This window comes from Natrix helvetica (assembly GCF_964273705.1).
Source record: "Natrix helvetica genome assembly, chromosome: 1".
In the NCBI taxonomy this organism is placed as follows: domain Eukaryota; kingdom Metazoa; phylum Chordata; class Lepidosauria; order Squamata; family Natricidae; genus Natrix; species Natrix helvetica.
In genome coordinates, this window is record NC_138548.1 from 64617366 (window position 1) to 64632574 (window position 15209).

General features: G+C 38.5%; 1 protein-coding gene across 9 annotated transcripts in view; it reads left to right on the forward strand.

Moving 5' to 3' along the window:
• NOVA1 (NOVA alternative splicing regulator 1) overlaps positions 1-15209 on the forward strand; it is a 148345-nt gene that overhangs the window by 84471 nt on the left and 48665 nt on the right. For all 9 annotated transcript variants that reach the window (XR_014173829.1, XM_081935829.1, XM_081935825.1 and 6 more), the window contains exon 3: positions 9431-9597. Coding sequence is in view for 8 of the 9 variants with exons in the window: in XM_081935829.1 (XP_081791955.1) it covers positions 9431-9597 (167 nt within the window). In the remaining variant the exon portion in view is untranslated. The remainder of the gene's footprint in view (positions 1-9430; positions 9598-15209) is intronic.

Here is a 15209-nt window from a genome sequence, read left to right on the forward strand (position 1 = left end):
AATATTCAGAGCTTTGTAAGTTCTAAAATGTGAGGGCTGGACAGTGCCATGGGGCGGCGCCTAGGATCTCATGGTCAGATCACTCACTCCTCCGACTTGACTTCCCTGGTGCTACCCCTCGCTGCGGGGAGGCGGAACCGGAAAACACTAGATGGTTCCGCCCCAGGCGCTTGATGGAACCAGACAGGTTCCAGACGGAGCTTGGGCCACCTCCTGCAGCCCTGACCCGCCCTCGGGTAGAGGACCTGGTGGCCGCGTGGAATAATGCGACTACCGGGGCCTTGAACCGGGTGGCGCCTTTGCGGCCTCTCCGGCGGCAACGATCCACCCTGGCTCCTTGGTTCACCGAGGAGCTAAGGGTGATGAAGCGCCGCAAGAGATGCCTAGAGAGTCGTTGGAGATCCTCCCGATCCGAATTGGACCGAGCACAGGTACGAGCCCATTTAAGGACGTACCTAGTGGCATTGAGAACGGCCAAACGTCGATATTGTGCCGCTCTCATTGCATCCGCAGAGAACCGCCCTGCCGCCCTGTTTCGGGTGTCCCGCTCCCTTCTGTTTCAGAGGCCGCGGGAGGCCCCTCTACAGGGTAGAGCAGAGGAGTTTGGGAAATATCTGCTGGATAAAGTCGCTCAAATCCGGAAGGATTGGGTCCCCTTCAGTGGCCCAGTCGAGACGCCAGTGGCGAGTCTTGAGAAACCTTTTTGGGAGGAGTTTGACTTGGTTGCCATCGAGGATTTGGACAGATTGCGTGGACGACTGCGACCTACCACATGTTTACTGGACCCGTGTCCCTCCTGGCTTGTACTGGCTTCCTGGGAGGTTACACGCGACTGGCTCCTGGGCCTAGTGAACGCTTCGTTGGGTGAGGGGTCTCTCCCGGCCGCCTTGAAAGAGGCGGTGGTGAGACCCTTGCTCAAGAAGCCTTCCCTGGACCCTACGGAGCTGGCCAATTATCGTCCTGTCTCCAACCTTCCGTTTTTGGCGAAGGTTGTAGAGAGTGTGGTGGCTTCTCAGTTCCCACGACATCTGGAGGAGAATGATTATCTAGACCCGCGCCAGTCCGGCTTTCGCCCTGGGCACAGCACTGAGACGGCCTTGGTCGCGTTGGTAGACGATCTCTGGAGGGCCAGAGATAGGGGTTGCTCCTCTATCCTGGTCCTATTAGACCTCTCGGCGGCTTTTGATACCATCGACCATGGTATCCTGTTGCACCGACTGGAGGGGTTGGGGGTCCGGGGCACCATTTTGCGGTGGTTCAGCTCCTACCTCTCCGGCCGGACGCAACGTGTGTTGGCAGGGGGGCAGAGGTCGACCCTAAGCCCCCTTACTTGTGGGGTGCCACAGGGGTCGGTCCTCTCGCCGCTCCTGTTCAACACATACATGAAGCCGCTGGGTGAGATCATCCGTGGTTTCGGGGTGGGATATCATCTGTACGCTGATGATACTCAGCTGTACATTTCCACCCCGAACCACCCCAACGAGGCCATCGAAGTGATGTCCCGGTGTGTGGAAGCCGTACGGGTCTGGATGGATGACAACCGACTCAGGCTCAACCCTTCCAAGACGGAGTGGCTGTGGGTTCCGGCCCCCCGGTTCAACCAGATAATTCCATCTCTGGCCATTGGGGGCATTCAACTTGCCCCCTGGAGCGGGCGCGCAATTTGGGCGTCCTCCTGGATGCCAGGCTGTCCATGGATGAACATGTGACAGCCGTGACCAGGGGGGCGTTCCACCAGGTTCGCCTGGTGCGCCAATTGCGCCCCCTATTGGACCGGGACGCCTTACGCACAGTCACCCATGCGCTGGTGACGTCTCGCCTGGACTACTGTAACGCTCTCTACATGGGGCTCCCCTTGAAATGCACTCGGAGACTGCAGTTGGTCCAGAATGCGGCCGCGCGGGTGATTATGGGGAGTACCAAGTACTCCCATGTGACACCTCTCCTGCGCGAGCTGCACTGGCTTCCTGTGGTCTATCGAGTGCGTTTCAAGGTTTTGATTACAATCTTTAAAGCGCTCCATGGCTCAGGACCTAGTTACCTGCGGGATCGTATTCTGCCCCATACATCCCTACGACCTATCCGCTCGCACAGAGAGGGACTTCTCCAGGTGCCGTCTACCAGACAGTGCCATGGGGCGGCGCCTAGGAGCAGTGCCATGGCGGGCCCAGCCCTGTGGAATGACCTCCCCCCGGATATTAGGACTACTACTGACCTCCGCTCCTTCCGTGTCAAGCTCAAGACCCACCTTTTCCAAATAGCTGGCCTGGCTCGACCATAACTTAGTAACGCTCCTGATGGGTTTTTTAATTTGGTAATTTTATTAGGGGATTTTAAATTGTATTTTTAACTGTCTTTCACTTAAGTCCATCCTCCTCCATGCACATATGTATATGTCTCTGTTCTTTTGTATATATGTTTGTCTTATGTGTATTTTTTTTCTGTTTGATTGTACGCCGCCCCGAGTCCTTCGGGAGAGGGTTGCGGCTAATCAAATAAAATTATTATTATTATTATTATTATTATTATTATTAATTGTTTTAACCATAATAACCTTATTGGATTCCAGTTTTTAAATTAAAGTAAGCATAGCCAGTTCTGAGAATTGTAATCAAGCAACACCTAAAATTAATTGGATTAATGTTCTTATAAATGTACATATGTTTTGATTGCCAAAATGGAATTTCCTCAGTGCTAAAACATGCATTTGGTTTTATTTTAAAACATGTACTATATTTAATGGCATTTAAAAACATTTGAGAAATTTAGTCATTCCTACTTTTATGTTCTGGTTTTAACAGTTTAAAACTGTAAATGCCTTAGCAGTTACATTGGGACATTAATAGAATGCCAAAAGCTTTTAAACTGACAACAAATTGCCAACTTTGAATTATAGATTTTAGTTACACATGTTGCTGAAAACAGCTTCATCTACAAGTTAGTCTATGGTGTTAAAATTAGAAATAATATGAGATTTGAGAATACATGATATATAAAACAGTAAAACAAATAAGCAAAAAAAAGTTTCAGACTTATTTTACCTTCTTATTCTTTTTTGAAAAAAACCCTCTCTTCTTAAAAGTCCAAATAATTTTACACATACTATTTTACATGTAAAAGAATTCCTTTGTATACATTTAGGAAAGTAAGAAATGGGGTTGGGTTTCAGAAATATCCCAAAGGTGTCTCCACTAAAACTAAAATGGAGGATTTGTAAATGCAACTAAGAATAACTACATTGGGGATATTTGGTTTGTGTTTTATATGTTATTACTAAAAACTGGGGAAGGGAATGGAGAGTGATTATTTTGGAGATGGATCCATTGCTCTTGAAACTTAGTTATTACTTGCAGACATTTTGTTACCAGATATTTCGTTGTAAGACTAAGACTAAGTAACATCTTCATTGCTAGAGGGAATGGGCTTTCCATTTATAGTCAATTATCAGTCATCAACACACAGAGATAACAATATTTACACGTCATTAAAAAGAGACAATAAAAAACTAAAAAAGAAATAAAATGATCTGAACACCACCTCACCAGTAATCAACACTCAAATAAGTAACGATTAAGACCAGGATTAAGCCCACACAAGCCAATGAAGGAGTAAACAAAAACCTGATCAGGAATTACTAGTGTAAACTACCACCAACACTGGCATGGCAAGGTACTGTATATAAACAAAGAGTAAATGCCGCTCTCTCCTAGTAGTGAAGATGGTAAAGAAAAGTCTTCAAGGAAACAGCCAATCTCAGAGACCATAGGGACTCCACTAAATCATGAATGTGTTCATTTTCTGTGTCCATTTCTCTTCCAGTATATCCATTGCAAATAATTTGTTAATACATTTAAGTAGGCATGTTTCAAGGTATGTTATATGGAAAAGGTGAGAAAGTAGTAATGGGATATTGAAAATGGATTCATTGAATGCTGGAAGATTGATGAAGAAGACTAAACATTAATAAATTAAAGGGGAAAAAAAAGAATGGGACCTAAGAAATCATTGATTTAGTCGTTAACTCTGCTCCTAGGTAAACTGGTAGAACTTTTTCTAAGCTAGGACAGTTCATTAAATTTGCAGATAATGCCAAATTAGGGCGATAAAGTTGGATACTAAATTACCTCAGCAAGTTTTTATAATGGTCGAAATCCAACAGGATATTATTCAGAGGCGACAAGTAGGAAAGTAGGAATGCAAAGGTAGAGAATTGGTGAGACATCGTTTGACATTACTACATATGAGAAAGATTATACACCAGTATAATGCTGGTGTAATATTTACAGAAGCATTACATGTAAACCACAAGAGGTAATAGTTCCATTATATTATTCTAGATAAATCATAGTTATGAGTGTTGGATTTACTTCAAGAGACCACATTTCTAAAATGATGTGGTCTGCATGGGTTCTGATATATATTACCATGATAATAAGACATTAGAAAAATTGAACACTATAAAGAATGATTAAATAGCAATAATGCTTATACCAGTTCACAGTCTTTATAGCCCTCTCTAAGTAGTTTATAGAATCAGCATAGTGTTCCCAACATTCTGGGTCCTCATTTTACCAATCTCAGAAGGATGGAAGGCTGAGTCAACTTTGAGCTGGTGAGAATCGAACTCTGAACTGCTGCCTTCAATACTGCATTCTAATCATTGTGCCACCCCAGCTCATGAAAAGAAAGAGGAAATTTTAATTTGCAAAAGATAAGATAGAGGGGAAGCTATAGGTAACCTATCAATAGCAGTAGTTGAACCTGTTCTATGTTGAAATCAAGGAACAAAAATGAAATTGAAAGCATGGGCTGAAAAACCAATGGGTTGAATTTTAAAAAAGAAAGAATTCAGACTCAACTTTAAAAGAAATGTGCTAATACCAAGAACTGTTTTAATTTAGGCAACAATATCTTCCAAACAAAGATGGCCTTATCCTTGCTATAGGCCAGGGGTGTCAAAGTTAAGGCCCAGGGGCCGGATCCGGCCCACAGAATGCTTAGATCTGGCCCCCAGGACCCCCTGGAAACAACAAAAGACTGGCCAGAGGTGCCTCTGCCAGCAAAAACAGAGCTTCGAAGGGCCTTATGTGGCCCTCACGAGGTCCATGTTTACTGGCAGAGGGTTGCAGTAGAACCTAAGAATAACTTCAATGCTCTGAGCACATAGAGCTTACATTTCCCCAACTTTTATAAAGACTGATTTGTAAAGTAATAGCAGTCTTCATATCTAGGAGAGGGGGCAAGTTGTAATGACCGTGCAGAGTATTGTATATGTGAAATCTATTTAGTAAGATATAGTACAAGTTCTCAACATATGACCATGATTGGGATCAGAATTTCCATTGCTAAGCAAAGCTGTTGTTAAGTGAGTTGCTTAACAATGTCAAGTGAATCATTACAATTATTAAGCCTATCCAACTTCCCCCACTTACTTTGCATGTTGGAAGCCAGCTGGGAAATTCACAAATGGTAATCGCATGGCCCCCAGGATGCTCTGACTGTTGTAAATACATGCCAGTTGCCAAATACATGGATTTTGATCATGTGACCATGGGAAGGCTGCAATGTCATTAAGTGCGAGGACTGGGCATATGTTACTTTTTTCAGTGCCATTGTAACTTTAAACAACTGTTGTAAATCGAGAATTAATTGTACTTGCCCTTCTTTAGAGTAAATCAAATAAAATACCCATGTTTGGGAAGGATCACCAATCACTTTGGTGTACGTCAAGATAATATTATTGCTAGGCAAAGCAGTTGACGTGTTTGTGATTTGTAATCAGCTAGGATAGTCACAAATGTCTCATTTATTAGTATATAAACTGATGCTGTTGCAATCTCCCTCTTTCTCTGATCCCAGTATTCTTTCTATCACCTGAATCTAACCAAAGCACAAGGCTTCTGTAATAGAATACCTCTGAAGTTTATGAAAACCAAGGCCATTGTTGGAAATAGGAATTATGCAGCTGATTCTTTGCTTTGCACTCTAATTAGCTCCTTCGTTGTAATTAATGCCACATTTTTCAATTAAAAGAATTGTTAAAAAAAATAGGACGATCAAAGAGTCTGGCAGGGATCTTTGGTATACCAGGAATATTGGTACCTCATGGATGTAAACTGGGCCAGATTTATGGAGAGTTCACATTACACTGCATTATGCACATGGTGGACAAGGGGGAAATTTCTTTAGGCTCACAATTCACCATATTGCATTATAATGTGAGTATATTTTACTTTTATGTTGTATTTTTGTTATTAAAAAAACCTACAATTCAGAATTCTAAGCTGAAACTTTGCAGTGCAGAAAAGTTTGATTTGAATGCCAGCTTAATGAAATTTCTATTTGGGCTCTTTCATTTCTGTTGTTTTGATACTATTCATAGTGTTCATCAGTTTAAGTGCTGTTTATGTTAGTTTCCATATCATCAATGTAAACTGATATCTGTTTTATATGAATGTTTTGTCTGCTGATCAAGAAAGAGCACTTGCATTAGCTACATTGATCAATCCACAATGCTTCTTATCATATAGTAGACAATTAATACTTCATGTAAAGACTCCCTAGTGTACTTGTTCAGAAATAGAGCACTTTGATGCAGGAACCACAGGAGTTCTTCTCCAAAAGAGAGCTTGTAGAGAGTAAAGATAACAAGGGAGAGAGAGGGAGCGAAAGAGAAATAAACCACAAGAAATTGCATCCATAGATCAAGTTAATTTATATATCAATAGTTGTGTTTTCTGCAAAATATCTTCTAGAATAATGCTGTAATTTTTTGAAATAGTTTAGATAGCAATTACACGTGTACCGTGTTTCCCCGAAAATACAACAGGGTCTTATATTTTTTTGACCCACGAAATATGGCCTTGGGCTTATTAAAGGGGAGGGCTTATTATTTTTGGGTTGCCGGGCGACTTCTCCCTTGCGACTGTGTTCCCAAAGAGCCGGGCACAGCCTCAGGGTCGAATGGCTGTGTTGCGCTGTCACAGCTGCAAAGGGGGTTGACGGGCAGCTGCTCGCGAGCTAGGTCACCTCATGGCTGCTGTGTTGCTGCTGTGACAGCGCAACACAGCCATTCGACCTTGTGGCTGTGCCCGGCTCTTCGGGAGCCCGCTCACAAGAGAGCAGCTGCCTAGCACCCCCCCTCTTCAGCTGGGCACAGCACCGCTGACTGACCTAGAGGTACTCCGAAAGCACCAAGCAATACGAGTGCCTTTGCCCCCACCTCATTCCCGTGGCTTGGTGCCTTCGGGATACCGCTAGGTTGGCGAGCAGTGCTCTGCCTAGCCAGAGGGGGGATTGTCCAGGGGGCTTATTTTCGGGGTTATATTTTTGCCCATGCGAAAAATGTGGCAAGGCTTTAGTTTCAGGACAGGTTGTATTTTCGGGGAAACACGGTATGTGAGTATGTTTGTGTACAAACACACACAAACAAACATATATCTCACAGTTTAGTAGAGATTGCTGAAACCATATCTTTCAAGAAATAATTCTATTTTAAATTACATATTGTTCTACTGCAGTCAATACAGATTTTATAATTCAGTCTCTCTCTTCCTATAGGTAACATGTTATAGTAAAGAAAAGAATACATTTACCTATGTATCCATAATAACTAGAGGTGTATTTTCAGTTATTAAATTATATCTTGTTATCTATAATTTAAAAAAATGAAAATAATTTATTAGGACCTACCTAAGCATTCAGTAGATTAAAAGTGATGGCAGGAAGCTTGTACATTCAGATGTGCTAGATTCTGTAGAATTAGCTTATCTAGTTGTATTTCCTGTCTGGTTTACTAGGAGGGCTCATATCTGCCTTACTGTTTCCTAGAAAGTATAGAATTGACCAAGAGGAGTCAAGTTGAACTTCACTTTAATAAAAGTGAAATAGACTTCCCTTTTATTAAAATTAAATTACGGTAAATCATTATAAAATCATTCCTTCACACACACAGAAAAACTAGAAATCTGATTTTCTCAATCAGAAGCTTATACATCCTTTCATAGTAAGTATCATTGAGGTTGATCGTTCTTGTATCCAGGTAAATATTTGTTGCCTTCTGCTAGGCTATGTTAGTTTTGTCTATCTTAATCCATGTTTATTCTAGCTTTTCAGTCCTACTTGGTATTGAAACATGAAAATTCTAAGACTGCTATAATAGAATTTGGGAAATGTTTATAGATCAGTTTAGAGCACTATGTCTCAGTATGAATTGTGGTGGTGCAGGGGTTAGAATGCAGTACTGCAGGCTATTTCTGCTCACTGCCGCTGCCTACAATTTGGCAGATCGAATCTCACCAGACTCAAGGTTGACTCAGCCTTCCATCCTTCCGAGATGGGTAAAAGGAGGACCCAGATTGTTGGGGGGCAATATGCTGATTCTGTAAACAGCTTAGAGAGGGCTGTAAAAGCACTGTGAAGCTGTATATAAGTCTAAGTGCTAATGCTATTTGAAATTGTAGTTGAGATGCTTTTGGACAAGTTATAGTCTCTCAGCCTAACTGACATTGTTTTTTAGCCTAAAATAGTCCTTTATATTCCTTAGAGTCAGGGCTTCAGTGGGGCTCTGAGTGGTGCACAATTTAATCAATAAAATTAACATTAAAATAAAAAAAGTTTTAAAATTATAAAAATAACATAAAATTCAAAAATGGGTTGTTAGCAGTTGTTAATGCAAGCAGGGAAGTGTTCCTATGTGGCCAATCAGTCCCACATGTGTATGGGTCTCTATGTTCTTCATGCAATGCTGCACATCCAGATTTTGATCCCTCTGCGCAAAGCCAAGAGATTGGGAGCTTTCCTCCCCTCTGAGGGCAGGGTGCTCCACAATACAGGAGCAGTAGCAGAGAAGACCATCCTCTTAGATTCCACCAGTCAAAATTCTTTGGCTGATGGGATCTGTAGCATACCTGCTCTGCCTGAACAAATGGGATAAGCTGATGTGGTGGGGCAAAGCCAGTTCTGTGATAGCCTGGCCCTATTGGTGTTGACTGAACCCTTGAATTGGACCTGGAAGCAAAGTGGCACCCAATGCATTTCACGGAGGAAAGGTGTTACATGTGCCCTTTTTTGGGTACCTACTATGGCCCACATTGCAATAGTCCAATTGACAGATGACCAGCGTATAAGTGACCAAATAGAAGGCCTTCCTGTCTAGGAAGGGGTGTAACTGGCGCACAACACAGAGATGGGCAATATTTATCTAAATATATCCACATTAATACACAAAAATATTAAAAAAGAAAAAAATGCCTATTCTCCATTCTTGTGCATTAAGCTCTCATATTCTAGTCATTGTGCATCACAATATGATATTTTCATGAATTGGTTATTCTGTTCAAATTAATTAGGCTATATAGTCTGATTAATTCCTGCACACGCTTAATATTTAAAAGCAAGACAACAATATGTATTTTATTTGTTTCTGAAGGTACGACAGAGCGGGTGTGTTTGATCCAGGGAACAGTGGAAGCACTAAATGCTGTTCATGGCTTCATTGCTGAAAAGATACGAGAAATGCCTCAAAATGTGGCCAAGACAGAACCAGTTAGTATTCTGCAGCCTCAGACAACCGTCAATCCGGACCGCATCAAACAAGTGAGTTGTGGGGTTTTTTTGAGAGAAGAATAAACTGGTGATAGATCAAATATATTGCAGAAAACCCTAAGCAATTTATAAGTAAAGCAACCATAGTGAATATATTTTGTATAAGTATCAGAAATGTTTCAGCATTTCTGATTTTGAAACTCTTATTTCATACTTTCCATTCTGACATTCATCTCCTGACTTTGACATCAATTGGAAATCCTACAGAATTACTACTATGTAAGAAGAATAAGTGCATTTATATTTATGCTAAGAGAGAAAGAGCACAGATCAGTAATTTTAGAATTTGTACTGCAGTTAATTTCTTTAAATTTGGAAAGACAGAGGTGAATTTCCACCATTAGGCTAGGAAAAAAAATAGTAGCTCTATTTTTTTTTCCTGCTCAGACGGAGTGAACTTACAGGAAAACTTGTCTGTTAGATGGTTATCACCAAATTTCTCAGAAACCATTGCAAAGGTTTTCAATTTATTTTTCTAAGTGCATATCACTTTTTTTGTTTCAGGGATGTGAAGAAAATTGCTGTGATAATGGCTGTATGGAATAAAATATAAATAAGACAGGCTGAGTTTTGTGCTCCAAGAAAGGAGGTGGCAAGGAATAACTATACCCTTTCTTGAATATGGAGGAGTTGATTGTTAGGTGTTGAGGCAAAACTGGACTTTTCTGAAAAAAAATTAAGGATTTTTTTAGAACTGTTGATTAGCTAACTCAGCTCTTAAAATTTTGCCAGGCATCTCAGGACAAGCACAGATTTGATGAAGCAAATTTTAAAAGTATTTGTCTCCCAAGATCTGGCTTGCTGCTAGTGAGATAACTAATGATGGTACGATTACAAGGATGAGGACAAACTTATCACTTAATCCAGTAGTTACCTTACCACCATTCCCCACTATGAAGTGTTGTATTAGTGACAACTATCTCCATGACTTCTGCAGCAGTACCACCAGTTGTAGCTTAGAATTTTTTTGTGGAGACTTAGATTAAGAACAGTTTAGTTTCATCATCTTCATCCCAAGTACATATAGATTTGTTCCAATTTACCAAAGGAATTTATTTATTATTCCCAGAGTAGTTTTCTGTAACCCTTTCCAAACTACATTCCCACATACACAGGCATTTTTTTTCATATTTTAAAAAGTTTAAAGTGTAAGGGTTAAAATAATAAATTGGCTACCTTACATCTCTGGAATATTTAAGGAGCAATTATGTTACTCAACCCCAACTTTCAGATACCACAAACATGGAAATAAATAAATCCCTCCCCCAAACCAAGTTCCCACCCCCTGATTTAGCAGTTATTAGGCAATTAAAGAGGAGGCAATACACTCTTAATATAGAATCAGTGATTAACCTGTGGTTTATATTAGTTACATTAACATTATGGTATCACCAGTAATACCTGTTACAGCTCAAAAGAATACTTGCAGCCGTCTAGGTAACAAATATAATTATTTGAAATATTAACTTTTCAGATGGATAATCTTTTCAACTGAACATTACAAAAAATATTTAAAGTTGAACATTTTTAAGCACTATTTTTGTTTCTGGTATTTTTCAATTTTTGATTAGATGTAATCATTCTAAATTCGTATGCTACCTTTTCTGTTTTGCTATTTGTAACAATTACATACTAGATGTAAAGGAAGAAAATGTTTTTTATTCTTTCAACACTTTCCAGTTGAAGCTATTTTTAAAATCACTTTATAAGATAGCTAGCTGTAAAACTGTTTTAATGTTTTGTTTAAGCATAATTAAGGATAAAGGATTTTTCTACTTAAAAATCTTGCATACTTTCTCTAACAATTTTCATGAATACTATTACTTTCTGATTTTTTTTAAAAAAATGAAATAATTTGAATCCTATTCAGTAGTATGTTCAGTAGTATTCAGTAGTATGTTAAAATCTGCATTACTGGACTCAACAATTTGAGCCTTTCATTTTATATGCATGTATATATGTAGTCTACTATTTTCTTATCTCCATTAATATCCATTACATTTAAAATGGCTGAACTCAGTTTCTCAAAATTATTATATTTGACTGAACTTATGCCATAGAATATATTACCCATAATATCTCATATCATTTTCTACTGTTGGAGATAATGAAGATGCATATGGGGTAAAAAAAACACCTATTTCAGTTTATCCCTAGTTCTATATTGTTCTAAAGATGCTGTTGGGGATTATTGCAAGAACAAGCTGGGTTAAACTATATTTTTTCTCTTCATGCGCCTTGGCAATTTCAGCCACTTTTATATATTTAACTTTTACTTGTCAGGAAACACAACTGCATGATGACATGATTTTAAAAATAGGCTTGTCCTACGTGATCTACAAAATTATATCTATTGCAATTTAAGTGGATTTTAGATTAGAAGAAGTTGAGTACTTGGGATAAAATATGTATACATGGTGTTGAGAAAGCTGAATAGAGAGTGTTTTTTTCATAATACTGGTAGTAGAATGATGTCACTTTATAATAATGATCATTCTAGTTATGGGAAAGCAATTATCATAAATATATAAATTTTACTATATCTGATAATTAAAATATATGTAGGACTTGTTATTACAAGTCACAATAATGAGTCTGTTTAGATTTTTTTTCAAGTTTGCTAAATTCATGGAAGATAGATGTTAAATGGCTCCCAAACATAAAAGCTACATGCTGTGTCCAACATCACAGAGAGTAGCCCTGGGAAATATCAGCATAGAAAGGGAAACTCCATATGCTTTTAAAGAAATATTACTGCCAAATGTAAACCATTACTCAAGAAATGAGCTCAATGTAGCAGATGTCTGTATTAATAATCTATAACAGGATTGTCAAACTCAAGGCTTTTAGATCTGGCCCGCAGGAGCTCCCTAGAAACAGCAAAGGACTGGCCCAATGCTTCTGCCAGTGAAAAAGGAGCTTGGGAGGGCCGTGTGCAGCCCTCCCAGGTTCTGCGATAGCCTCCTGCCACCCTCGGCCAGTGAAAACAAAACTCCGTTTCACTGGCAAGGGTGGCAGGAGGGCATCATAGCTGAAAATGAATCTCTGGAACCAGTTTTCGCTGGCAGAGTGCTTGGGCCACCACAGTCACACCCAACATGAGTGATGTCAAGCTGGCCACGCCACCCTGGCCACGCCCATTCGTCCCCAAGATCAGACAACCCTATGTGGCCCTCAATGAAATTGAGTTTGACACCCCTGATACATAAAGTCATAATCTTAAACATTTCAGGCTAGTACATACTTGCAGTTTTCTTTTTATTAAGAACAGACAGAAAAATACAAAGAAAACTCTTTTTAAAATCATAATTACTTTATAAAAAATAAGAGGGTTATATAATAGTAGCTTATATTATTGGATTAGAAATGCTCTTAAATTAGAAAAATTGGCATTACTTAATTAAGAAATTAACCTTTTGCTTCATATTCTAGATAGATGATAGATAGATAGATAGATGATAGATAGATAGATAGATAGATAGATGATAGATAGATAGATAGATAGATAAAGGTAAATTAGAGTTTCATCATACTTTATACTTTTAAATAATGATTGAAATCTATTTGAATTATTTCTGTTTACCTTCCTTCCCAAAGAACACTTAATAGGAAGGAAGTCACTTATAGATTGGTTCCAGTTTACTTCAGATAAAAAATATACCTTTGTCATAATAAATATTGTGAATTTTCTAGAAATTAAAATATTTTATAACAATTTAAAAAATATTTTTTCTTAAAGGTTCAAATGGCTTTAATATGTGGAAGTCTCACTAAAATGTTTATTAAGTACAGAACTCATAATTCAAAAACAACTCATATGATCTTTCTATTGCAATAGAGGGACAGCTTTTTATAAGTATATGGAGGGACTTTTTAAATAAATATATAGACTTTTTTCTTTCAGTATCTATCAAAAAATAAATATGGAGAATAAAACCATAGCTTTGCTAAAAGGTAGCTAAAATGGATTGAATGAATGTGCCACTGCCAAAACAGATACCCTTAAAAGTGAATTACTTTTATAGTCACTTTTCAATCCCATTGCTAAAAGATCTAGCAATGCAAGCATTTTCCTAATGCAAAATGTTTTTAAAAGGATTTTTTTCTTCAATATAAAGTAATTTGTTAAAAGTTTCTAGCTTTCTTTAGGCTAATGTACAAAGTATTTATTAAAAGCAATAAACATTTATCATTAAACATGGTTTTTGTGTGTGTATGTATATGCATACTATTATATTCAATTCTACATAGAAATGATAGCTTTTTACTTAGGCTAATTTGCATAAAACACTACTAATAAACACCACAAAGAAGTCTTTTTATTATCCAATATCTTTTTTGTCATTTTTATCAGCATAACTTGCAAACTGAAAAAGCACCATTTGTTAGAGCAAGAGTCTGACAGAATTTTTTTGCCTTTTCTTGGATGGGCAGATTCATTGTATAAGCAGCCTCTTGATAGAGCTGTTACTTGGTCTACTTCAATTGCCTATTAGCTCCACTGCTCCCTTGCCACTTGTTTGCCCTTGACTTAATTCTCTTGCTATTTTCCTGCTATTCTAATTTTCTCTAAAGCCAGTGATGCATTATTTTTTCTATGCTCATCTTGATGATAGATAGATGATAGGTAGGTAGGTAGGTAGGTAGGTAGGTAGGTAGGTAGATAGATAGATAGATAGATAGATAGATAGATAGATAGATAGATAGATAGATAGATAGATGATAGATAGATGATTGATAGACAGACAGACAGACAGACAGAGTCAAAAAGTTAATTATTTATTTAAAAACTGACCCCCGCCTTCTCCAAATCTTCTTTATATGCAATATAGTGTGATTTTGTTGCTTACTTTTAAATTTAGTTTTGGTTTTTTTTTTCTTTAACATGATTTTTAACAAGATAACTGACAGTACTAAATTTGGAAGCATCAAGCAAGTTGGTAAATGGCAAGAAAATGCTTCAACTGTCACTTTTCAACAGTCTTACTTGTTTTGAAATTATTGAAGAAGAAATGTTTTATTTTCTTCCCTAAGCAGTCATAGTACTTTTTTTTTACATTTTCTATTTACAAGATGCCTGAATTACAATTCTGTCCTAAGCAAGGGCACCATTATATTTCAGGGATCTCTGAAAGGCGTCTTTTGAAGTTCCTACCCTTCCCTTACGCTCTACCTGTAAATTTATGTTCTGCTGCCAGTGCTCTACTTTTCTACCTGGCAGTAGAATTCAAGGCAACACATTCTTACTAACTGACAATATAAATCCTGAGCAAAGTGCCTTTATGTTCAGTACACCAAAATTCAGTGATTGAAGACTTAACTGGACAATGGCTCATTGGAAGAAATATACATTTTGGAGAACAGGTTTGCTGGAGCCCACACTGTTCTAGGCTTTCTTCCAATATTTCCACCCAAATGCCTATCTTTTGTTTCTATTCTATGAAAAATCTATAACCTAGAAATGATTGATCTACTTACAGTTTGTACTTTTTCCTGGTGAGTGTTTTGCCCCATTCTGAGAACAGCTGTCTTTCATGAGTTTAGTTAAATTTACGTTTTTCATTTTCTTTTAGTCAATTAGATATTTCTTCCTCTCTTCTTGC